Here is a 24,285-nt window from a genome sequence, read left to right on the forward strand (position 1 = left end):
CCCTTCTCAGACCTCATTCTTGCTGACGGATTAGTTTTGCTATATAAATCACCCCCATGGCCGACTCCCCCCAGAACCCGATTTGCGACCGACTAGTTGTTACAATTTGCGACCTTGTAACGACATTTTCAAATCAAAACCTAACAAAAAATCGTAACGTTTTGCTTGTATCACTGAAAAAAGATCGCAAAAATCACTCGGCCGGAAATATAACAGACGACGCGTTTAGGTCTCGATTGCGCATGTCCGGCGTTCACAATTTTACGATCCCAACATGCCCTTTTCTTTGTCCACTTCCTTTCGAAAAATCAACAAACACACGCGCGAGCATCAACGATCTTCTTCTTTGACCATGGCTTCAAACTCTCCTTCAACTTCAAACACTCAATCGCGCGGAAAGAAGAGGAAAATTTTGACTCTGGAACAGAGGATGGAAGTGGTGAAACGGAGCCGTAAGGGCGAAACGGCAATTTCGATCGCGCGGTCGTTTGAGGTAGGAAAAACTCAGATTCAATCGATCGTCAGCGACCAAGAAAACGTTGTCAATCGATGGGAGACCGGCGAAAATTGTGACCGCAAATACTCCAAGGCAAGGAAATGTATTTATGGTGACCTCAACGAACGCGTTTGGAGTTGGTTTTGTGACAGGTGTATAGTCCTCTTCCAAATACTGACACCCATATGAACATAAACTCTTTTGACTCCCAAATATTTTTTTAAAAACATGTAGAGGATACAATTAAAGTAAAAAAAAAAAATAAAAAAAAAATACATACCTCTTGCTTTTTATTGAATTAGATTATCAAATTAATTCACCAAACCACAACTGTAATTATGCCACAACTTCGACGGACCCTGAAGGTATTTCTCTCTTTCTCTCTGTCACTGATTTTTTCTCTCTCACTGTCTTTTTCTGACCTGACCTCACCCCCCATGTAAGACCCCCCCCTTTTAAGACCTAAATTTGTCAGATTTTGGGAGGTCTTACATGGGGAGTACCACTGTATTTAAATTCAGAACATCCCTATAAAAACCTATTACACAAAATTGTTCATTTTGCATGTCACAAGAGACCCCATTCCCCTTATTTTGCATTTCACAAAAGGGACCCCCCCCCCCCTCCACCTGCATTTTTCCATTGCATGAAGATACATTGTTGTTGATCTATGACGCCTGCATACACAAAATGAACGTTATGTCTGAACAGAGACAGCTTATTGATGGTGGCTAGCAGCCTGTAGAGTTTATCTTTTGAATTGTTCTGCATTTGTTTGCGTTGTCATAAGAGAATATCAGCTGCAGTTTCAAAAACATTATATTGCAGTGTGGAGTGACAGCTGCCTAATTATTGTTTTCTTGCATAACCTGAGGCAATGTTGGTTTCATTTTAAATTTCCTTGTTACGTATCTAGACCTTAAGAGTCTACCCAAAGTGTTTCTTCCCCCACTCACCCCCTTTAAAATCTCTGTGGAGAATGCAGCCGTGATGTATTAATCGATATTTTCATATTGCAGAATGTTTCCTTCATTCTAAAAACAAAAATTAAAAAAGAGAATGACACATTCATCCGAAAAAACAACAAACATGATAAATGTAATGATACATTAGAAAAACATGTGACAACACAAACCACAGTTAAAATGCGAAGTCTTTGCACCAAGTATTCTTTTTGCACTACTGTGTACAGATCTATATATATAAAAAAAAAGAAGCGGAATACTTCTTTTTTTCTTTCACACATCAAATTATTTAGCAAAGTCTCTCTCCTTCCCTCTGTTTCATATCTGCTCTTGATACCTTGTTGTTCTACGATTCCTTAGTACAGTAAATGGTATACATGTACAACAACAAACTGACAGCCTGTTAGTGATGCTGCTAGAATTTGTTTTCTTCAGCAAATTTGCGGAATTGGTCATGAGGCTTTGGCAACTTTTTGGATGTTATAGGCACCACGGCAATGTTATCAGCGATTTTGAATTAAGTTTCAGTATTTCGTCAACTGCCTGCAACACAACGTTCCTGAGTCTCATACGCCTTTTCCCCACACAGGGTTTGACAAAAGAGGATAATGGTACCTTTGTCAAATCATAACCGAATTTTTTTCTTTGAAAATGAAGCCTGCTTTTTCTTCTTCAAGGTCAAACTTTGTAAATCTCAAAGTGAGAGATAAAAATACATCAAAACATGTACAACTTCGATGAGACAACAAGAACAGAGAAGTTATTGGGGGGGAAGAAAACATTGCAGAACTTTTGTGATGCTGCCTTAAACTGCATTCACTACACTGAACTGACAGTGTCATCATGTGCGCATGTAGTGCATGAATACTTCGCAGGGAAAACATTTTTTTTGAGCCACCCTGGGATGACTGTTCCTCTTCTTTGTGTCAGGCCATTATTTCTCTCCAGCACACAACCTGCTTGAACACAAATCAGACTGCTTGAATTCTGGCTTTCAGAATAGACACATTCACCCATTTGCTAAAAAGGAGGTACCAGTAACTCTCACTAATCCGATTACAACTTGAATCCTGGACACAGTTGGGTTTGTTTTTTTCTCCAAGAAATACAAATCTGATAGGGCAATTGCGAATAGAACTTTCAGATTTCTTTTTTTTTCTTCTATACCAGAATTCCTTCCGGAGACTCCTAAAGCTAATTCCATCCTTTCAATATCAGACTACCAAAAGGTTTTACGATACCTTCCTTGTTATAATAACTCCACCGAATAATGTACAAATAACAGCGGGTGTCTCCACAAATGTTTGCTTGCATTCCACGCCTAACACCCGCAGCGAAGGCAGGAAGACGGGGATGAAGGGGGGGTGGATGAGAGAAACGTCCTTGCTGCCTAAGGTTACACAGGTTCCCCCAAACTGTGGAGCTGTTCACACTGAACGCAGTAGTCAGTGAACGTGTCCGTGACACGCAACAAAAATAAAGTCTGTGAGATGTGGAGGGTGCTCATGTGTGAGTGTTGTCGTCTTCCACAAAGTCTCTAGCCTCCTCCCTTGATACGCACTCCACGTGACTCACCTGCACACAAAGAAGGAACAAAGCAATGACAACACCTCACTCACAAATGCTAGCCTTTTGCAAACAATCATGTGATGAAACAACATGGAATTGCAAATTAAGAAATATAATATTCTGATAGGCCAATTGTGTATAGAATGTTCAGATTTCTATTTCTTCTATACAGGGGTGTTGCTTGACATTTTCATGTTGGGACATTTGGCCGAAACTGTCAGAAAGTTTTAGGACATTTTGGAAAATGTTCGGCTATTATTTTGGCTCATCGAAAGTCACCGCAACATTCAAGCACAAGACTATTAAGAGGGGAACACCAATACATCAATCATTGTCTTAGGAACACATATTACAGGGGCGAGGCAGTTAAGCCAGAGGGAGGGGGGGAGGAGGGTCACAACCTGGGGTCCAGGGTCCCGTTGGGGGGTCTGGGGGGCAAAGCCCCCCTGAAGCTGAAGAATTGTAGCTATTTTATACACAATTTGTGGCTTATCCTTGATTTCAAACATGATCAACTGGTGTCAGCAGCCACTTATTATTTCTTTTAAAGTTAGTATTAAATAATGGCAATTTATCTTCACTGATATCTGCTCCTGGCATCATATAGTATGGTTAGAAGGAAGACATGTCACATACTGTTACAATTAAACAATTAACTCTTCCCCTGGCTTTACAGACAGAAAAAAAAATCACAAACAGAAAATGTTTTTGTGGTTTGTTTTTTGGTACAGCCGGGGGGTGGGGTGGGGGGGGGGGGGGGGTCCAGAACCCCTGTAACACCCCCCCCCCTAATCCGCCCCTGGATTACATGTTGCATACTGCAACTGACACCAATTCTCTGAAACTTTTTCAAACCTTTTCCTTTAATTTCTTGAAAGTAAAACTCTTCCAATCTTGTGCAAATCTTGACAAGCCTTGGGAAACATGACTGGTAAAACGCCAATAAAAGACCGTGTAGGGTGAGCCATGTTGCTTGGAAACCACGAATTGAAGGAAGCTTTTCATTCTCTGGCTCAGCAGATTTCTATTCGCGGTGACTAACGTCTGCTATGTCATCTGCTCCGATCGACTCGACAACACTACTACCACTCACACTGACACTGTCCACATTCGCGGTGCAGGTGCTGTCATTTTGTTCGGAATCACTTTCCTTGGCGAAGGGTAGCAAACCTTGGCCAATTTAGTTTTTCTTTTCTTTTTTGGTTGCGACATGATGTTCAAGTCCAAATCGAAAGCACTGACTGACTGATAAACTATCGCGAACCGGCGGACGCAAACGCTGAGAGTGTGGTTTCGCTTGTCCAAGGGAAACCACTCTGGCATCTATAAATTTTGTCAATGGCTTCCGTTCAAAACATTGATGTTTCGTTTTTGGTTTTCGCGAAGAAAATAAACGCCAGTCAGTTGACTAAGTACATCGGAAGCAGTTTTAGCAATCAAAGCCTGACCAATAAAAAACAAATTGACAAATTTTGGCCGATTCAGAGGAATACTCTTCGGACATTTGGCCGATAGGGACATGAAAGTTTCGGCCAAAGTAAAAAAAAAAATTCGGCGATTGGCCGAAGGGACGACCCAAACGACACCCCTGCTATACCAGAATTCCTTCCGGAGATCCGAATTCCCAAACTTGAGCAATACAATATTTTATGTATCGATTGGACATTGGATTTCCCTTCTTTGAGCCATGTGACGTCAGAGGCCTACAAAACTTCATATTTGGGCGTTTCAGGTTGACCGAAACTTCAAAGGAACTACAAAACACACGTCATGTGTTTGATTGCATGTGTGTGTGCTCGTTCAATCGTCAAAACAACAACAAAGTCAGTACATGACGTGTGTTTTGTAGTTCCTTTGAAGTTTCGGTCAACCTGAAACGCCCAAATATGAAGCTTATGTGTTTGATTGCATGTGTGTGTGCTCGTTCGACAATCGTCAAAACAACAACAAAGTCAGTACCTGAAAGGAATTCGATCGATACATAAATGTTATTTGCGTTTTTGACCAAAATATGACATTTTACACAGATCTCGACAGTCATTGCTATCGCGGTCTCGGAGAACAATGACTGTCTCGATCTGTGTAAAATGTCATATTTTGGTCAAAAACGCATATAACGTATAGCATTCTGTAAAAAAAAAACTTACAATTTTTAAACACACCTAAAAATCTCACTACCACCAAGGTAAGAATAAGAATAAGAATACTTTATTATCTCATAGAGAAATTCAGGCGTGGTACATACCAAAACAGGACATTGTTTTTACATAAGACATATAGCACTCAATAACAGGGCAGGTTATAAACACACCTCCCACATACCTCTCTGGCCATTCCTTGCATTGTGCTTACGCATTCAGTCATGAACACATCCATGTCTCACTTTAATGTATCCAGTCAAAGGAAAAGATTTTTCTTTCTTGATGAATATAAAGACTGAAGCTGAAAGAAAAGTTGGCTTTTTTCACTGCCTTCTAACGCACAATTTCTTCAAGAAGCAAACAATAATACAGACTCCTGAATAAAAAATACAGTGGAACTACCCTTTTAAGACCTAAACAAAAACTGAGAAAATCAGCCTTAAAACAGTTTTTTTTAAATGGAGATAAATTTACAGAGGTTATGAACAGAAAATAAAAAAAATTCAAGGTCTTTAAACAGAGGAAGTCTTAAAATAAGGTGGGTTCAGCTGTTATCAAAAGGGAAGATGATGCTGAACAACAAACTAAGGTGGGTTCAGCTGTTATCAAAAGGGAAGATGATGCTGAACAACAAAATAAGGTGGGTTCAGCTGTTATCAAAAGGGAAGATGATGCTGAACAACAAAATAAGGTGGGTTCAGCTGTTATCAAAAGGGAAGATGATGCTGAACAACAAAATAAGGTGGGTTCAGCTGTTATCAAAAGGGAAGGTGATGCTGAACAACAAACTAAGGTGGGTTCAGCTGTTATCAAAAGGGAAGATGATGCTGAACAACAAACTAAGGTAGGTTCAGCTATCAAAAGGGAAGATGATGCTGAACAACAAAATAAGGTGGGTTCAGCTGTTATCAAAAGGGAAGGTGATGCTGAACAACAAAATAAGGTGGGTTCAGCTGTTATCAAAAGGGAAGGTGATGCTGAACAACAAAATAAGGTGGGTTCAGCTGTTATCAAAAGGGAAGGTGATGCTGAACAACAAAATAAGGTGGGTTCAGCTGTTATCAAAAGGGAAGGTGATGCTGAACAACAAAATAAGGTGGGTTCAGCTGTTATCAAAAGGGAAGATGATGCTGAACAACAAACTAAGGTGGGTTCAGCTGTTATCAAAAGGGAAGATGATGCTGAACAACAAAATAAGGTGGGTTCAGCTGTTATCAAAAGGGAAGATGATGCTGAACAACAAACTAAGCTAACACCATCCTTTTCAAATCCCTACCCAGCCAATAACCGCTGACCACCCAAATCAAAGGTCAAGCAGCACCAGCAAAGAGAAAGTGGAAAGTATGACATGCTGACCTTGTTCCTGAACTTGACGCCATAGAACTTGTCTGCGTGCTCCAGCAGTTCTGGCCTGAAGGTGGTGGTGATGAACTGAGCGTCCTGACACGACTCGTGAATCATGTCTGCAAAAACACCATCACTATTACAAGGACGTTGCTAGGATTTATTATTTGGACAGATTGTAAATGTAAGAAAAGGCCTAGCCTTAAATCTTAAACCTTGTAAAATAAAGTTCAATTCAATTCAATTCAATTCCTTTGACAAATTTGCCAACATGGCCTTGAAAAAGTCAGTCAAAGTATTAGGGCAGCCTTTGCACCTTTTCCTCAAGGTGAACAAGTTTGGCATTCTAATGAAATCAGGACAATGTTATTGGTAATTTGAAATAAGGTTCAGCATTTTGTCAACTACCGGTGCCAAACTACATCCCTGCTATTAGAATTGTACCAGCTACCAATTCAATCTGTTATTGATCAGTGATCACAAGCCAATATTCCATTTGGTGCAAGAACAAGAGTTCACTATCTATTGTAAAACAGTTAATCCCGAAGTGTTAAGACCCTCACAAATCTCAGAAATGAAGGTCTCACAAGAGACATTGACAGACATTCTGCAAACAAAATATAACTAAAGAAAACATGGATTTAAAAAAAAGAAGGCTCAGATAATAGAACACTTTGTAACCCTAGTTACAACACAACAATAAAGAACTTCATTATACATATTTTTCCACATAACCCTGACCTTTTAGCAGTTTTATTTTTTCTTATTATTATTTCAGTACAGCTAATGCACTGAATGCAAGCCCATCCAAAGCTTACACAAGAAGGGCAAAGCCCATACAACTCACATGCTTGACCTTGACCTTTACATGACCTTGACCTTCAGGGTCAAGGTCAAATAACTAAACCTAGCAATGACATCATACACTAAGAACTGCTTTACACATTTTTCCTACCAAAATACATGTGACCTTGACCCAAGGTCATCCAAGGTCATGCAACACAAAGCTGTTAATTCAAGACATAGGAAGTACAATGGTGCTTATTGGCTCTTTCTACCATGAGATATGGTCACTTTTAGTGGTTCACTACCTTATTTTGGTCACATTTCATAAGGGTCAAAGTGACCTTGACCTTGATCATATGTGACCAAATGTGTCTCATGATGAAAGCATAACATGTGCCCCACATAATTTTTAAGTTTGAAACAGTTATCTTCCATAGTTCAGGGTCAAGGTCACTTCAAAATATGTATACAATCCAACTTTGAAGAGCTCCTGTGACCTTGACCTTGAAGCAAGGTAAACCAAACTGGTATCAAAAGATGGGGCTTACTTTGCCCTATATATCATATATAGGTGAGGTATTGAATCTCAAAAACTTCAGAGAAAATGGGAAAAATGTGAAAATAGCTGTTTTTTAGACAACATTTATGGCCCCTGCGACCTTGACCTTGAAGCAAGGTCAAGATGCTATGTATGTTTTTTGGGGCCTTGTCATCATACACCATCTTGCCAAATTTGGTACTGATAGACTGAATAGTGTCCAAGAAATATCCAACGTTAAAGTTTTCCGGACGGCCGGCCGGCCGGACGGACGGACGGACGACTCGGGTGAGTACATAGACTCACTTTTGCTTCGCATGTGAGTCAAAAATCATTGTCTGCTTCTCCTTATGGCTTTCGGTTCTCAAGAAGAACTCCAGTCCATCCCCTCTAATTGCCAAGGCAAATGAACAGAAGCAGCATCACTAACAAGAATACAGTAAGACCATAACAAGATAATTGTGCGTTCAGCTTACCAGCCACAGCCTTTCTGTGCTGAGCGTCCAAGGCCTGGTCGATCTCGTCAAAGAGGTAGAAGGGGGCGGGGTCACACTTCTGGATGGCAAAGATGAGGGTCAAGGCCACCAGAGATTTCTGGCCTCCCGACAACTGCTGCATGTCACGCATCTCTGCCTTGTTGCCCGTGAAAGACACCTAGAACAGAGAAAATGGAACAGATGTGTTGGTATGACAAAACAGTTCATAATATCCTGCTACTGTGTTAGAACAGGTTTGAAAATAAAGCTATTTGAAAATAAAGCTAACACCCAAACCCACTGTGTTTTTTTCTGTCTCTGTTTTGCCACTGTATAAACGCTGAAGAAATGTAGACATTATTTTTCCTTTCAAACATAACTGGTATAGAAAAATTCATGATGTAGACAGCTTCCATAAACAAAAATTTAAAAAAATGAAGAAAAGGTTCACTCCTCTCCCTTCAAGTTATGAGTTGTGTATACATTCAAGTTCATTCTGAGAACCTTGTGACACAACCATGTAGCAATACAGTGGTACCTGTGATGAAAGGACACCCTTGGGACCAGCTAAAAGTGTCCTTACATTGCAGGTGGCCTGTCATGACAGGTATATTTTGGTCAAGATAATAGACAACAGAAAGTGTCCTTTAAAGGGAGGTGTCCTCTCATCGGAGGGACCACACATTGCAGGTACCACTGTACTAACATTTCCACATTGTCATTTCTGTTCTTAAAGCAACCAACAAAGAAACACACAAAGGAGCTTACCTTGATTCCTACTCCTGTGAATTGCTCAACTAGTGGTACAGAGGCCTGCCCTTCCTCTCCCTGCAAAAAAAGAGCACCAGCATCCTTAATAACTGTTGTCAACTCCCTCCACCACTTTTACCAATTCTTGTGCTCTCTCTCTCTCTCTATATATATATATATATATACAAATACAGATTTGCAAATCGTTACCAGGACAGCATTGTAAATGTATAAATGGTACAGGCATAGACAAAGATAGGTTAAACAAGTCGCGTAAGGCGAAAATACAATATTTAGTCAAGTAGCTGTCGAACTCACAGAATGAAACTGAACGCAATGCCATTTTTCAGCAAGACCGTATACTCGTAGCATCGTCAGTCCACCGCTCATGGCAAAGGCAGTGAAATTGACAAGAAGAGCGGGGTAGTAGTTGCGCTAAGAAGGATAGCACGCTTTTCTGTACCTCTCTTTGTTTTAACTTTCTGAGCGTGTTTTTAATCCAAACATATCATATCTATATGTTTTTGGAATCAGGAACCGACAAGGAATAAGATGAAAGTGTTTTTAAATTGATTTGGACAATTTAATTTTGATAATAATTTTTATATATTTAATTTTCAGAGCTTGTTTTTAATCCGAATATAACATATTTATATGTTTTTGGAATCAGCAAATGATGGAGAATAAGATAAACGTAAATTTGGATCGTTTTATAAATTTTTATTTTTTTTTTACAATTTTCAGATTTTTAATGACCAAAGTCATTAATTAATTTTTAAGCCACCAAGCTGAAATGCAATACCGAAGTCCGGGCTTCGTCGAAGATTACTTGACCAAAATTTCAACCAATTTGGTTGAAAAATGAGGGCGTGACAGTGCCGCCTCAACTTTCACGAAAAGCCGGATATGACGTCATCAAAGACATTTATCAAAAAAATGAAAAAAACGTTCGGGGATTTCATACCCAGGAACTCTCATGTGAAAGTTCATAAAGATCGGTCCAGTAGTTTAGTCTGAATTGCTCTACACACACACACACACACACAGACACACACACACACGCACATACACCACGACCCTCGTTTCGATTCCCCCTCGATGTTAAAATATTTAGTCAAAACTTGACTAAATATAAAAAGAACAAAATCTGTTCGAAGACTCAAATTTAAAACTTAACTGTTCATGAAGAAGCAGCATTACCGCTGAAAGAAAATAACTAGGTGGAGTGTTTCAATGCTAGATTCAAACTGTAATTGAACTGGGAAACTTTTACTTGTACCGTACTTTCCGGGTGACAAGGCGCTTCGTTATACAAGACGCACCCCCTTCTTTTTAAAAAAAATTGTAATCCAGTCACCCATTGGACGCAGGGGGCCGATAGGGCGCACCAAAATGACCCAGTTTTTGCCATGAGAGGTGGTTCCCCTGTCATATCTGAGAGAGGAAACACTTCCTGCACCGGGGTCAGTGACCGACTTTAACTGAGTGAAAATATGTGTGCTCTGTGTGTGCGCCAGATCAAAGGCATTGTGATAGCTGGGTGGCCTTGTTTATAGACACGACCTTCTTCCCAGGGGTCAATGACCCAGTTTTTGCCATGAGAGGTGGTTCCCCTGTCATATCTGAGAGAGGAAACACTTCCTGCACCGGGGTCAGTGACCGAGTTTAACAGAGTGGAAATCTGTGTGTGCGGCCAGATCAAAGGCAGGGCAGTACCTAGTAGCTGAAACATGCATTATCACAAGTTGTTTGACTGGTACTCAAGCGGTCTCTTTGATTTTTTTCGTATTTCATACACGGATTAGGCGCTTCGTTATACAAGACGCAGGGGTCGAACTCGAGGAAAAAAGTCGCGCCTTATGACCCGGAAAGTACGGTAATACACAAACGTCTTTATGATGGATATAAAATGAAGGACTTTATAAGTCCTTAAGAAATGTACTCCAGTGTTACCTGCTGATCCACTTCTCCTTTCTTCATCACCAGCACTGCGTGTCCCTGTGGAACCAGCTTCTTAAAAATCTCACTGAAGTATTTGGACACCTGAAATACACGAGAGAGCAAACCTCACTAACCATTCTGATTCAGTCATTATGTTTCAACAAAGAAAACTTTCCACTGACAATGGCAGACAGGAGAGAAACATGGTAGTTAGAGAGGGGATGTGCTGTAAGTTGGTCGGAAAAATATGTAATATTGATTTAGTCTCCCCTCACAGCAAGAAAACATTTTTGAATAGTTTTCTTGTACTGGTGACAAAAAAAACTGAACATGTCATTTTAACTTGCACAACTGAAACAGTTTCTCTTACAAACTATCAACTCGATGTGAATATAGCTGCTAAACGTACAAAATGACCAGAAAAGCCGAGACTAACCTGTTTGAAAGTGAGCTGGATTGCTTCATACTTGCGGTGGTCCAGGGCATCCATCAAGTCATTCACAATGGACTGCAACACAAGATTCCATTACTGATCAGTGCATGCAGCCAGCAGCCAGGAAAATGAATTAAAGCGAGTATTAACACTACCCAGATATTAAGCAAAGAAGGCTAGACAAATACTTTTCAGATTTTTTGTTTGTTTGTTTGCTTAACGCCCAGCCGACCACGAAGGGCCATATCAGGGCGGTGCTGCTTTGACATATAACGTGCGCCACACACAAGACAGAAGTCGCAGCACAGGCTTCATGTCTCACCCAGTCACATTATTCTGACACCGGACCAACCAGTCCTAGTACTAACCCCATAATGCCAGACGCCAGGCGGAGCAGCCACTAGATTGCCAATTTTAAAGTCTTAGGTATGACCCGGCCGGGGTTCGAACCCATGACCTCCCGATCACAGGACGGACGTCTTAACACTAGGCCACCGTGCGGGTACTTTTCAGATATACATGTACAATGTAGTTATACCAACACTGAGCATATGACACGATTAAAATGTACTGGAAAACCAAACCTTCAAAAGCAACATGCAGGGTCAAATCAGGTAACAGACAGACTGCTTACATATCAAAATAAAAAAATCAGAAAACAAGAATGGTCAGTTTACGAAACATTTAATTGATTTTCATTTTTTTCCTCAAATCTGTAAGCCTCAATTAATTAAATAAGTGTTGTTTTGTCAATGAAACGTCCCATAAACTTACAATTCTTGTCTTTTGACACAGGATCTAAATTTTTTTTATTCCAAAACATACCTCGTGGGCTCTGTCCAACTCCTCCTTTCGCTTGATGAGTTTTTCCTTCTGGTCGGAGAAGTTGACAAACTGGTCAAGAGCCTTTTTGTTCACATGGCTGTAGCATTTCAGCTCTGTGTTACACTGCTCCAGTTTCTTGAAGAGCTGCACACATACACACATGATAATTTGCAGATCAACTGCTATTGGAAAATGTGTGCAGAATTAAATTATAGCAAGCATCAAGCTCACAGATAATGATTGTATTTAATACAAAATAAGAAGTCTCCAAAAAAGATAAAAAAAACTTTGTTCTCTTCCAAATCTTTGATCTTTCGAACCCTGAGTCTATATGCACTACATGTGCGTGCGTGCGTGTGTGTGTTTGTTGTGCGTGTGAGTGTGTTGTGCATGTGTGTGTGTGTGTGTTTTGTGTGTGTGTGTGTTTTGTGTGTGTGTTTGAGTGTGTTGTGTTGTATAATTCTCAAACGTTATTCTCAAGAATCAATCAATGGCATGTCTTTCAAATCCTTATTCTTCATCAATTCCAACCTGAACCTGGTACATGCTTCTCACCCACTTAGAAAAAATCTACATGAAGAAATCTTACCTGTTTGAGACTAAGGTTCTGATACTTTTCAAAAGCATCGCTAGGCAGTGATCCCAACTCACGTATTTTGCGCATGCAGTCTTCTTTCTGCAAAGGAAAATGGAAGAATGAAGTAAATGACAATGTACAATATGTACAAAATATTTCACAACTGCAACATGAATTTTAGTTATAAAGAAGCAAACATTATGAACATCAAATTAAAATATTCAGCAAATCTCAAGCTTAACAGTGCTAACAGTACTTGACAAAATAAATGAAATTACTGGTAAAACTGCAAACTCTTGATGTTTAAATTACCTTTTTCAAAAGTAAACTCTGCTTGTTTGTCATCTTTTCCAGGTCTTTTGCATCTTCCTGTATTTTTTCTTGGATTTCTCGTTCTTGGCCCTGAAAGACACGAACAAATAAATTGAGAAGGAAAATTACATCACCAGTTTAAAAAAACAAACCCACACGCACGCATGCATGCACACACACACACACCAACATTTATTACCAGAGAAAGCTATTAGTTCAAACAATATATACACAGTACAGCAGTGACCCAATGAATAATACACAACTCTTAGAAGGACAAAATCTCTACTCAAAGCACTATGCACTATAATTTGACATCAACATTAGAAGACAGGCGTTACATGAAGACTTTATCAACTGCACATTCTCTCTTTCTCTCCTAGCACAGTATCAAAAGGCGGAGTCAAAAAGCTACTTTACATGACTCCAGAATGCCTCAGCCAGCACTCGGCAACTTTCAATTCCTTACCTTCCAATGCTCCATTTCAGTCTGCTTCTGTTTTTGTTGTTTGTTGAGTTTATCTATTTCACTGTCTGAATCTGCACACAAGAGAAGCCAGTCAAAACAGGAATTCATCACTACCAAGCACACACAAGTATACATCTGAAATCATACAAAAGCTACATCAGACATGGGATTCTAACATCTCCATTTTAATTAAAAATATTTATAGTGAGCAAAGCTGTAGTTTATACATGTATACCCTTTCAGTGCTGATTTGGAGTAGCAATAACAAAAGCGAAAACCTTCGGCAGAAGTATGTAAAAATCTAATACAGGGTGACCCAAAATGAGTGCAACCCATAAAAGTACTCACAACTGCTACAAATGTGAATGGATTGAGTTTATTTTTAACACACATCAACGTAAGATGATAACAATTAAGTTCTGAAAGTTGGAGTCATTTCGGTTGGGTGGTCCACATGTTAGCGACGTTGAAGGATATGCTCCAAATGTCCACCGCGTTGAATGCGCCGTGCAAAATTGTCCACCACGGGGACACACTCTGCCCTTGGAATCCTCCTGATCTTTGTTGTTATTGCAGCTTTCAAGTCCATGATTGTCTGGGGGTTGTCCTCATAGACGTGGTCTTTCAAATAACCCCACAAATAGAAATCAGGGGGGGGGGGGGGGGTGGTGTTAAGGTCAGGTGGACAATTTTGCACGGCGCATTCAGGAGTGTCTCCGTCAATGCGGTGGACATTTGGAGTATATCCTTCAACGTCGCTAACATGTGGACCACCCAACCGAAATGACTCCAACTTTCAGAACTTAATTGTTATCATCTTACGTTGATGTGTGTTAAAAATAAACTCAATCCATTCACATTTGTAGCAGTTGTGAGTACTTTTATGGGTTGCACTCATTTTGGGTCACCCTGTACATGACAGTTTCTTCCATCTCTCTTTTGCACAAACACCTCCAGGCACATGCACACAGACTTTCCCTCATACACCTTTGTTCTGTCCCTTCATTTCAGACAGGCGTTGGTTAACTAAGGTCAAGTCCTAAAGAAACTGTTCGATAACTGAACCCTTACACACAGAAAAAGGTCTCAATTCCAGCCCAAAGTGTGAAGATTGTCATTTGTGCTACACACACACCTTTGTTCTGTCCCTTCATTTCAGAGAGGCGCTGGTCGACAGAGGTCAGATCTTCGCGTAGCTTGTCCAGCTTGCGGTTCTTCTCCTCAAGTGAGGCCTCCTGCACGTCCCCCTTCAGCCGATCACGCTTCTTCACTAGGTTGTTGTTCAGCAGGTTCTCCAGCTTGTTCTTCTCTCCCTCCAGCTGAAAAAGACACAACTCCATGCTCAACTACAAATGTTTTGGGGATTTTTTCCCTTTCCCTTTTCAAAATATTATGAGCATAAAATCATCCAAAAGGGAGACTTTCTTGTGCATTCTCTCTACCAACCTTGCTTGTCCGCACATCCATCCACCCTTCCTTCCTTCCCCCAAACCATTCTGTCATCCACACAATGACTGCACCAACAACCCACCTTGATGCGTTCCTGCCAGACGGCTCTGTTTTGCTGTGTGAGCTGTGCGATCTCGTCGGTCAGCCTGTCCACCTCTCTCTGGTCCTCCATGGTCAGCTGGGACTGCAGGGCTGTGCCCAGTTCATCCTTCAGCGCCTGGGCCTGGCCCTGCATGGCCTGCAGACTGGCCTGGAGGCTGCTCACACTCTTGCCCTGTTACACGCACAATCAAAAATTTTAGTAATAAATTTTTACTTACCAACTCACATATAGCAATTTACCTCAGTTTAGTGTTAGGCTCATTTGTTCTGCTGACACTTTCGCCAACGTAGCGATCAAAGTAGCAACATCATTCTCCACACATCTTTCCGAAACTCAAACGGAACAAGAGAGGTAGAAATAGAACGCGAGAGGGCTCTTTGGATTGTCTCCGATAAGGAGGACAGTTCCAGCAAAGATCTGCCCGTTTCTTCCAAGGACAAAAGAGTAAGCTCTGAACAAGGAACACCTCTGTCCCTACTGTAACCGTCTTCGCGGAGAGAAGCTAATTCCGGAGTCACCGGAAGTGTAGCCCGCGGAAGAGCGAACGAGTCAATAAGATTGACTGACTGAGAGTTCAGCATAAACTTTCGGCCAGATTGGACAGCGGAAGTCAGTTGCTGAGAGGACGAAAGCCAAGGCTTGACTACATCCGGTGCCGCACCATGTGCTACCAAAAGCGGCACTGTATCAGCGCGCATATGGGCATGAGATTTGGTCTTGCCCAAGACCCGTGACATCTCGTAAGCGACAGACGGAGATTCCCGAAAGCGAAAGAAGTGAGAATCATCCTCCGGCGACCGGAAATCTCCCAAAGCCGAAGGTGGCGGAACGGACACACCTGCCGTAGACTCCACCCCTTCCTCAAAGTAGCGAAAAGCCACTTCCGCCGCCGACGCAAGAGCGAGAGGCAGCTTGGATGGTAGCCGGAAATTGCTATCTTCCTCATGTAGAGAAGTACCAAAATCCGACTGTCCATCCATCACATCCGTGTTACCCGGAAGAGTGTCGCCGTATTGACTACGATAGTCAACCGGAACATCGACCGGAACAGAAGCCACATGCGGGATGCTATACCCGCGATGTGACTCCCTAAGGACGGCTTCCTGCCCCCTGGCCAGAAGCCGAGATTGTTGTGTCGCCGCCAACTCGTATGCGGAAGGGGACAACAACAACAGATCCCTTCGCGTTTCCGGGTCCCTTCCCTGCTCTACCCGACCGCGAGAACGGAAGGTAATAGGCAGGGGGTCGGGACTTTCTCCCCTTGCCCGTACAACGGGGGGGATACTTTGTCCGGTAAACCCGCCTCACGTTGGCGGGAGAACCCCACTACTGGTGAGGCATAAATACCTTTATGGCCGGAGTGGCCAGAAGAGGAAACAGCACGCGAGGGAACGCCCCCATCGCCGGGAGACTGACAAGCGTGAACGTCGGCCCTTGTCACAGTCGCCGAGGGGGGAACCTTCACCCTGGTGAGAGAAGAAGAATCTCCTACCCCCTGCGGTAAAGTGAGAAACTCCTCCCGCGTGGATTTGAGATCCGCAGACAGAGCATTGATTTGCGCGCTCAGAGTCAACAGAATAAAGGAAACCTCAGGAGAAACAACAGTGTTACTACTAGCAGCCTCCGAACCCTTCTCCGCCGACAGAGTAGGCATGGAGGGGGGAAGTAAAGAAGTGGAGGGTGCATCAATCTGTACATTGAACGATTTAGAAGAAGCTGGATCAAAAATCTTAACGCTAGAAGCTTTAGGCTTTCTAGAGCCTTTCTTAGGCGAGTGCTCAGCAGCTGCCTGCTTCGTTAAGCTCTTCTTCTTGCCGCTGTCAGACATGACAGCCAGTAAGTCAACTTGTTTACAAAACAAAACAAAGACGACCAACTTAGGCAAAGACGTACAGACCGAACAAATTACAACAGAATAATTTGGAATAATCTCACCCAAGACAGCCGCAGGTAGAGAGAGTGGTCGGGAACCAAGGTGAACAGTTTCTGCTAAGTGGAAAGCAGAACCGTGAGCTGTGAAGCTCGAGCGTAATCAGACACACGTCCACCGCATGTAAACGCTTGGAAAGGAATGATAACATGGCGGCGCTTTATGCGCACGCACACGGGAAGTGGCCCCGGTCACGTGGCCCTTCTAAAGGGTCAAGGCCGTTCTTTTTTTAGGGTTGCTTCCCTTGTTACCAAGGTGATGCGTACAAGCGTCCTAGCACTAAACTGAGGTAAATTGCTATATGTGAGTTGGTAGAGTATATGTAATTTAATCCAGCTTACATATATATGTGAGAGAGACCACCCGTGAGATAACAATATCGTTCAATTCACTAGTGGGTATATCATGTGGATGAGGTCGTGTCAAACTAGTCTGGCAGGGACCTGATAGGTTAAACAGAATACTACATGGCTTGCTGTGTCGTACCAGATTTACACTCGTTGCTTTTTCAAATATTGACATGGGAATTCTGATATGTCAACAAGTCTGAAACTGACCTATGAGACCAAATCAACAAAGAAAATCTGAATTGGTCTGAATCTCAAAATTGCTCATTTAAATCTCTGGTATGACTCATAACATTAACTTCAATAGAAAGTCCGAACAATCTTAAGTGTGACAACCACATGTTTTATTTGTCGGGTTCTGTAGATTGTTCTCCTTAGTCCAATTGCTGATTGGTTTGGCTTTTAGATGTTAATACTGTTGTCTGTTCAACCTTCTTTCATAGTAAAGCAGCCTTGTGTATAACTTAATTTTTCTACATCATTTAGTTCCTTGCCTGTCCCAGCATGCAAGATGATTACGAACTATTGTTTTACATGACAAAACTAACTGCAAACAACTTCGAAAGTTGGGCAACATTTCAAACAACTATGGCAGGATGAAAATGTCTCACCTTGGATGGTTGAGCCTTCTCCAACTGCTTTAGTTCTTCTTTGGCCAGTCGAATATCTGATTGCATCTTTTCATAGTTGTCCCTGGAATAGCCAAGAACAATGGATGAAATTCACCCACAAGCATCACCTGGCTTCTGCTGTTTTATACTGACATTATAGGAACAATGAGTTGTGTGAGAATGAACAAGTGGTTTAAATCAACACCTGGTAGTTAACGCACATCTAACTCAGAATCAAGACTTATGACAATTTTCTCAAATGTGCTGCTGTCCCTGATCTCTGCATATTGAAAGTCATGCAAAAGAAAATTAAAACATATGAACATAATAGCTCTGGCATCTACTGCAATCAAAGGTTTTAGACTTGAACAAATAATGTGAAAACAAGATGTTAAAAAAACATACAAACTAGAATCATACAAAAATAAAAACAAGAAGAGCAAACGCTCGATCGAGTCACTTTCGCAGTTCTGAATATTATATGAGGCATCAGATGGACAGGAAGAAATTGCTATTCACAACACAATGAGTCACGTTCACATAAAATTTGAGCCCGGTCACTTTTATAGTTTCCGAGAAAAGCCCAACGTTAAGTTGTGTGTTGCCGAACAGAAAAGGCTAGTTATCTCCCTTGTTTTTCTGATAACGTTCGTAAAAGGCTACAGATGTAAATACTTTGATGTAAAGAATAATCCTACAAAGTTTCAATCACATCCGATGAACTTTGTCAAAGATATAAAATGTCTAATTTTTCCTTTGACGCTGACCTGTGACCTTGAAAAAGGTCAAAGGTCAACGAAACCATCGTTAAAGTGTAGAGGTCATTGGAGGTCACGACTAAACAAAATATGAGCCCGATCGCTTTGATAGTTTTCGAGAAAAGTCCAACGTTAAGGTGGTGTCTACGGCATGTCTCTACGTGTATATGGTTCTTTTTTACAGACTAACACTGACCGATTACATAGAGTCACTTTTTCTCAAGTGACTCAACAAGAACAACAAATAAAACCATTCTTCTCATCAAACCACTCAAAGACAACTAAACTTCACACCAAAGCCTCGCTTGTGCCTTGCGTTCTTGGGTCTCAATGGTCCTTCTACCTGTGACTAGCTGTAGGTTTTCCCATCTCATCTTTGGCATGCCCCCCAAAAATCCTACAAGTTCTAACACTTTAATCTCCTGAAACCCACCCAACAACACCCAACCGAAATACACCACCAGTAGCTCACTTCTGCTTGCTGTTCTTAGTCTCGATGGTTTGCATCCTGGAGACGAGCATCGTGATTTGGGCTTCCAGTTCTTCCAGCTTGGTACGGTGCTGACTATACTCCTCCTCCTGTTCCTTCAGTTGATCCACCAGCAGCAGCTTGGACTTCTGCAGGTCCAGCCGAGAGCGACGAGTGTCGTAATATCCCCCGGTCAGCGCCCCGCGACGGCTCACCTGGTCACCTGGGGTGGTAGAGAAAGATGTTACAATTTATTTTCTTCTGCAAATTTGCTGAAATGGTCATAAAAGTTTGGGCCATTTTGTGTGAATTAAAGATAGTTCTTGGCACCATTTTTCCATTCCCTTCATGTTTTCAGCACACGAGACATTCAAGGACCTCTTACTCAGAACAGACAAGCAGCTGAAATCGTATCAACTTTCAGCAAACTAAAACACCAAACTCTTACCATCCAGTGTAATGCAGTCCAGACAAGCAGCTGAAATCGTATCAACTTTCAGCAAACTAAAACACCAAACTCTTACCATCCAGTGTAATGCAGTCCAGACAAGCAGCTGAAATCGTATAAACTTTCAGCAAACTAAAACACCAAACTCTTACCATCCAGTGTAATGCAGTCCAGACAAGCAGCTGAAATCGTATCAACTTTCAGCAAACTAAAACACCAAACTCTTACCATCCAGTGTAATGCAGTCCAGACAAGCAGCTGAAATCGTATCAACTTTCAGCAAACTAAAACACCAAACTCTTACCATCCAGTGTAATGCAGTCCAAATTCTGTGTGCGAGCGATTTGAGTGGCCACCTCCATGCTGCGAGCAATGAGCGTTTTGCCAAACACGTGTTTCATGGCTGGAGCAAACGGTTCCTGGTATGTTAGTTTGCTGATCATCGGGATGGCATCCTGGAGAAAAAAAGAACATTTTCTTTTGTGCACTTTCCATTTCACAACGCATGATATTCATGTTATTTAAAACACATAAGTCTAACCACTGCACACTATGTTGAATACCATGGTAATCTCTTGGCCTTCAACGAGTTTAACAAGTTGAAACAGAATCAAACATGAAGACAGGAAATCATACTGAGTAGTCACACTGAACGAGAATAATGATGCAAATAACTCCTTGCAACTTACCTGAAACAAACCCACTGGCAGTTGATTGCCAAAAAATCACACACACATAAACAAAACAACAACAAACAAGTCGCGTAAGGCGAAATTACTACATTTAGTCAAACTGTGGAACTCACAGAATGAAACTGAACGCACTGCATTTTTTCACAATGACCGTAGTCCGCCGCTTGTGCAAAACGGAATGAAACTGACAAGCCTGTTCAGCGCGGTAGTGGTTTCGCTGTGCTGCATAGCACGCTTTTCTGTAACTCTCTTTGTTTTAACTTTCTGAGCGTGTTTTTAATCCAAACATATCATATCTATATGTTTTTGGAATCAGGAATCAACAAGGAATAAGATGAAATTGTTTTTAAATCGATTTTGGAAATTTAATTTTGATCATAATTTTTATATAATTTAAATTTCAGAGCTTGTTTTTAATCCAAATATAACATATTTATATGTTTTTGGAATCAGAAAATGATGAAGAATAAGATGAACGTAAATTTGGATCGTTTTATAAAAAAACCATTTTAATTACAATTTTCAGATTTTTAATGACTAAAGTCATTAATTAATTTTTAAGCCACCAAGCTGAAATGCAATACCGAAGTCCGGCCTTCGTCGAAGATTGCTTTACAAAAATTTCAATCAATTTGATTGAAAAATGAGGGTCAGTGCCACCTCAACTTTTACAAAAAGCCGGATATGACGTCATCAAAAGTATTTATCGAAAAAATGAAAAAAAACGTCCGGGGATATCATTCCAAGGAACTCTCATGTAAAATTTCATAAAGATCGGTCCAGTAGTTTAGTCTGAATCGCTCTACATACATACACGCACAGACAGACAGACAGACACACACACATACACACATACACCATGACCCTCGTCTCGATTCCCCCTCTATGTTAAAACATTTAGTCAAAATTTGACTAAATGTAAAAAGAAGGGGAAAACAAGTCGCGTAAGGCGAAAATACAATATTTAGTCAAGTAGCTGTCGAACTCACAGAACACGTGGAATTGACAAGAAGAGCGGGGTATTCGTTGCGCTGAGAAGGATAGCACGCTTTTCTGTACCTCTCTTTGTTTTAACTTTCTGAGCGTGTTTTTAATCCAAACATATCATATCTATATATTTTTGGAATCAGGAACCGACAAGGAATAAGATGAAAGTGTTTTTAAATTGATTTCGAAAAAAAAAATTTGATAATAATTTTTATATATTTAATTTTCAGAGCTTGTTTTTAATCCGAATATAACATATTTATATGTTTTTGGAATCAGCAAATGATGGAGAATAAGATAAACGTAAATTTGGATCGTTTTATAAATTTTTATTTTTTTTTACAATTTTCCGATTTTTAATGACCAAAGTCATTAATTAATTTTTAAGCCACCAAGCTGAAATGCAATACCGAACCCCGGGCTTCGTTGAAGAGTACTTGACCAAAATTTCAACCAATTTGGTTGAAAAATGAGGGCGTGACAGTGCCGCCTCAACTTTCACGAAAAGCCGGATATGACGTCATCAAAGACATTTATCAAAAAAATGAAAAAAACGTTCGGGGATTTCATACCCAGGAACTCTCATGTCAAATTTCATAAAGATCGGTCCAGTAGTTTAGTCTGAATCGCTCAACACACACACACACACACACGCACGCACACACATACGCACATACACCACGACCCTCGTTTCGATTCCCCCTCGATGTTAAAATATTTAGTCAAAACTTGACTAAATATAAAAAGGATACAATGTGTTTGGCTTCATGACTGTAAATCTCAAAGAAACATCTCTAAAAAACACAGTTTGTGTTTCAGTATTTATGTACCTCGGATGCAGGCATCTGAGTGTTTTCACGTGCATGTAGTACTCACTGTGGTATCTGGGTATGTTGTGTCCCTGGCGTCCAGCCTGTTGAGAGGCATGAAGGTGACCTCACCGGCCAGTCCAAGGCGGTTCATCTCGCTAAGGATGCGAGTACCTGTTTTGTCCGTGTCCACAATGTGATGGAACAACCTGTAATACAAATGAAATGAAACAAATAAATAAACAAAAACAACTCAAAGAAATGCTCATTAGTATTAAATATTTATCTTTCAGGGACAATTACAAACCAGGATTAATAATGAAAACACGAACATACTAAAAGAAAAGAACAACTCTGGGAGACCTGGTTTTTGTGTGTATAGTAATGCATACATATGTACATGCATTGATCAATGCAACACTGCAATTCTCTCTCATGTCCAAGACTTAACATTCTCTTGGACGTATCAGCATCAATACAATGACTCACAGATTCACAACAAAACAGCTCACAGCCTCAAGCGCTGGAAAGCAACTTCACAAACACACTCCTAAAACCTCACCTTGTACCAGCAGTGACTTCCACACAGGTAAAGAAAGTCTTCTCACAGTCAAAGACCTCAATCAGAATGCCATGGTAACCAGCCACCACGTCAAGGTGTTTGCCCTGTTCACGGAAACTCTGCAGCACCTTTTTCACACTGTCGATACCATTTAGCAGTGCCTGACAAAAGAAGAAGATACTTACAGTCAAGCAATGAAGGAAGAAGAAATTAAGAGACAACAAATGAAAGAAGAATTCAAGTCATTTAATAAAGGCAGCACCTGAGTAAATGAGAACACCGCCCTCAAATATAGATCTTTCAAAGATAGTGGAGATCAAACACAATAACTGCACTCAGTTTACATGGAAATTGTAGATAGGAGAGACAACAAGTCGCGTAAGGCGAAATTACTACATTTAGTCAAGCTGTGGAACTCACAGAATGAAACTGAACGTAGTCCGCCGCCAGTGCAAAAGGCAGTGAAAGTGACGAGCCTGTTTGGCGCGGTAGCGATTGCGCTGTGCTTCATAGCACGCTTTACTGTACCTCTCTTCGTTTTAACTTTCTGAGCGTGTTTTTAATCCAAACATATCATATCTATATGTTTTTGGAATCAGGAACCGACAAGGAATAAGATGAAATAGTTTTTAAAACAATTTCGGAAATTTAATTTGGATCATAATTTTTATATTTTTAATTTTCAGAGCTTGTTTTTAATCCAAATATAACATATGTATATGTTTTTGGAATCAGAAAATGACGCAAAATAAGATTAAATTGTTTTTGGATCGTTTAATAAAAAAATTATTTTAATTACAAGTTTCCGATTTTTAATGACCAAACTCACTCAGTTTTTAAGCCACCAAACTGAAATGCAATACCGAACCCCGGCCTTCGTCGAAGATTGCTTTGCCAAAATTTCATTCAATTTAATGGAAAAATGAGGGTGTGACAGTGCCGCCTCAACTTTTACAAAAAGCCGGATATGACGTCATCAAAGGTATTTATCGAAAAAAAGAAAAAAAACGTCCGGGGATATCGTGTCCAGGAACTCTCACGTCAAATGTCATAACGATCGGACCAGTAGTTTAGTCTGAATCGCTCTACACAAACACACACACAGACAGACAGACACACACACACACACACACACACCACGACCCTCGTCTCGATTCCCCCCTCTATGTTAAAACATTTAGTCACAACTTGACTAAATGTAACAAGTCGCGTAAGGCGAAAATACAACATTTAGTCAAGTAGCTGTCGAAGTCACAGAATGAAACTGAACGCAATGCCATTTTTCAGCAAGACCGTATACTCGTAGCATCGTCAGTCCACCGCTCATGGCAAAGGCAGTGAAATTGACAAGAAGAGCAGGGTAGTAGTTGCGCTAAGAAGGATAGCACGCTTTTCTGTACCTCTCTTTGTTTTAACTTTCTGAGCGTGTTTTTAATCCAAACATATCATATCTATATGTTTTTGGAATCAGGAACCGACAAGGAATAAGATGAAAGTG

General features: G+C 40.8%; 1 protein-coding gene across 1 annotated transcript in view; it reads right to left on the minus strand.

Moving 5' to 3' along the window:
• Positions 1-1,589: 1,589 nt before the first annotated feature.
• Positions 1,590-24,285, minus strand: part of LOC138982402 (structural maintenance of chromosomes protein 3-like) — a 54,491-nt gene continuing 31,795 nt past the window's right edge. The window contains exons 17-33 of the mRNA XM_070355672.1: positions 22,788-22,948; positions 22,293-22,434; positions 20,042-20,192; positions 19,293-19,512; positions 18,063-18,144; positions 15,154-15,345; positions 14,758-14,941; positions 13,623-13,693; positions 13,154-13,243; positions 12,854-12,940; positions 12,265-12,408; positions 11,443-11,514; positions 11,019-11,108; positions 9,084-9,143; positions 8,316-8,493; positions 6,528-6,634; positions 1,590-3,036 (exon numbers count right to left, since the gene is read on the minus strand). Of these exons, the coding sequence (XP_070211773.1) occupies positions 2,965-3,036; positions 6,528-6,634; positions 8,316-8,493; positions 9,084-9,143; positions 11,019-11,108; positions 11,443-11,514; positions 12,265-12,408; positions 12,854-12,940; positions 13,154-13,243; positions 13,623-13,693; positions 14,758-14,941; positions 15,154-15,345; positions 18,063-18,144; positions 19,293-19,512; positions 20,042-20,192; positions 22,293-22,434; positions 22,788-22,948 (2,103 nt within the window). The 3' untranslated portion in view covers positions 1,590-2,964. The remainder of the gene's footprint in view (positions 3,037-6,527; positions 6,635-8,315; positions 8,494-9,083; positions 9,144-11,018; positions 11,109-11,442; positions 11,515-12,264; positions 12,409-12,853; positions 12,941-13,153; positions 13,244-13,622; positions 13,694-14,757; positions 14,942-15,153; positions 15,346-18,062; positions 18,145-19,292; positions 19,513-20,041; positions 20,193-22,292; positions 22,435-22,787; positions 22,949-24,285) is intronic.

Source organism: Littorina saxatilis, linkage group LG12, assembly GCF_037325665.1.
Source record: "Littorina saxatilis isolate snail1 linkage group LG12, US_GU_Lsax_2.0, whole genome shotgun sequence".
Lineage (NCBI taxonomy): Eukaryota > Metazoa > Mollusca > Gastropoda > Littorinimorpha > Littorinidae > Littorina > Littorina saxatilis.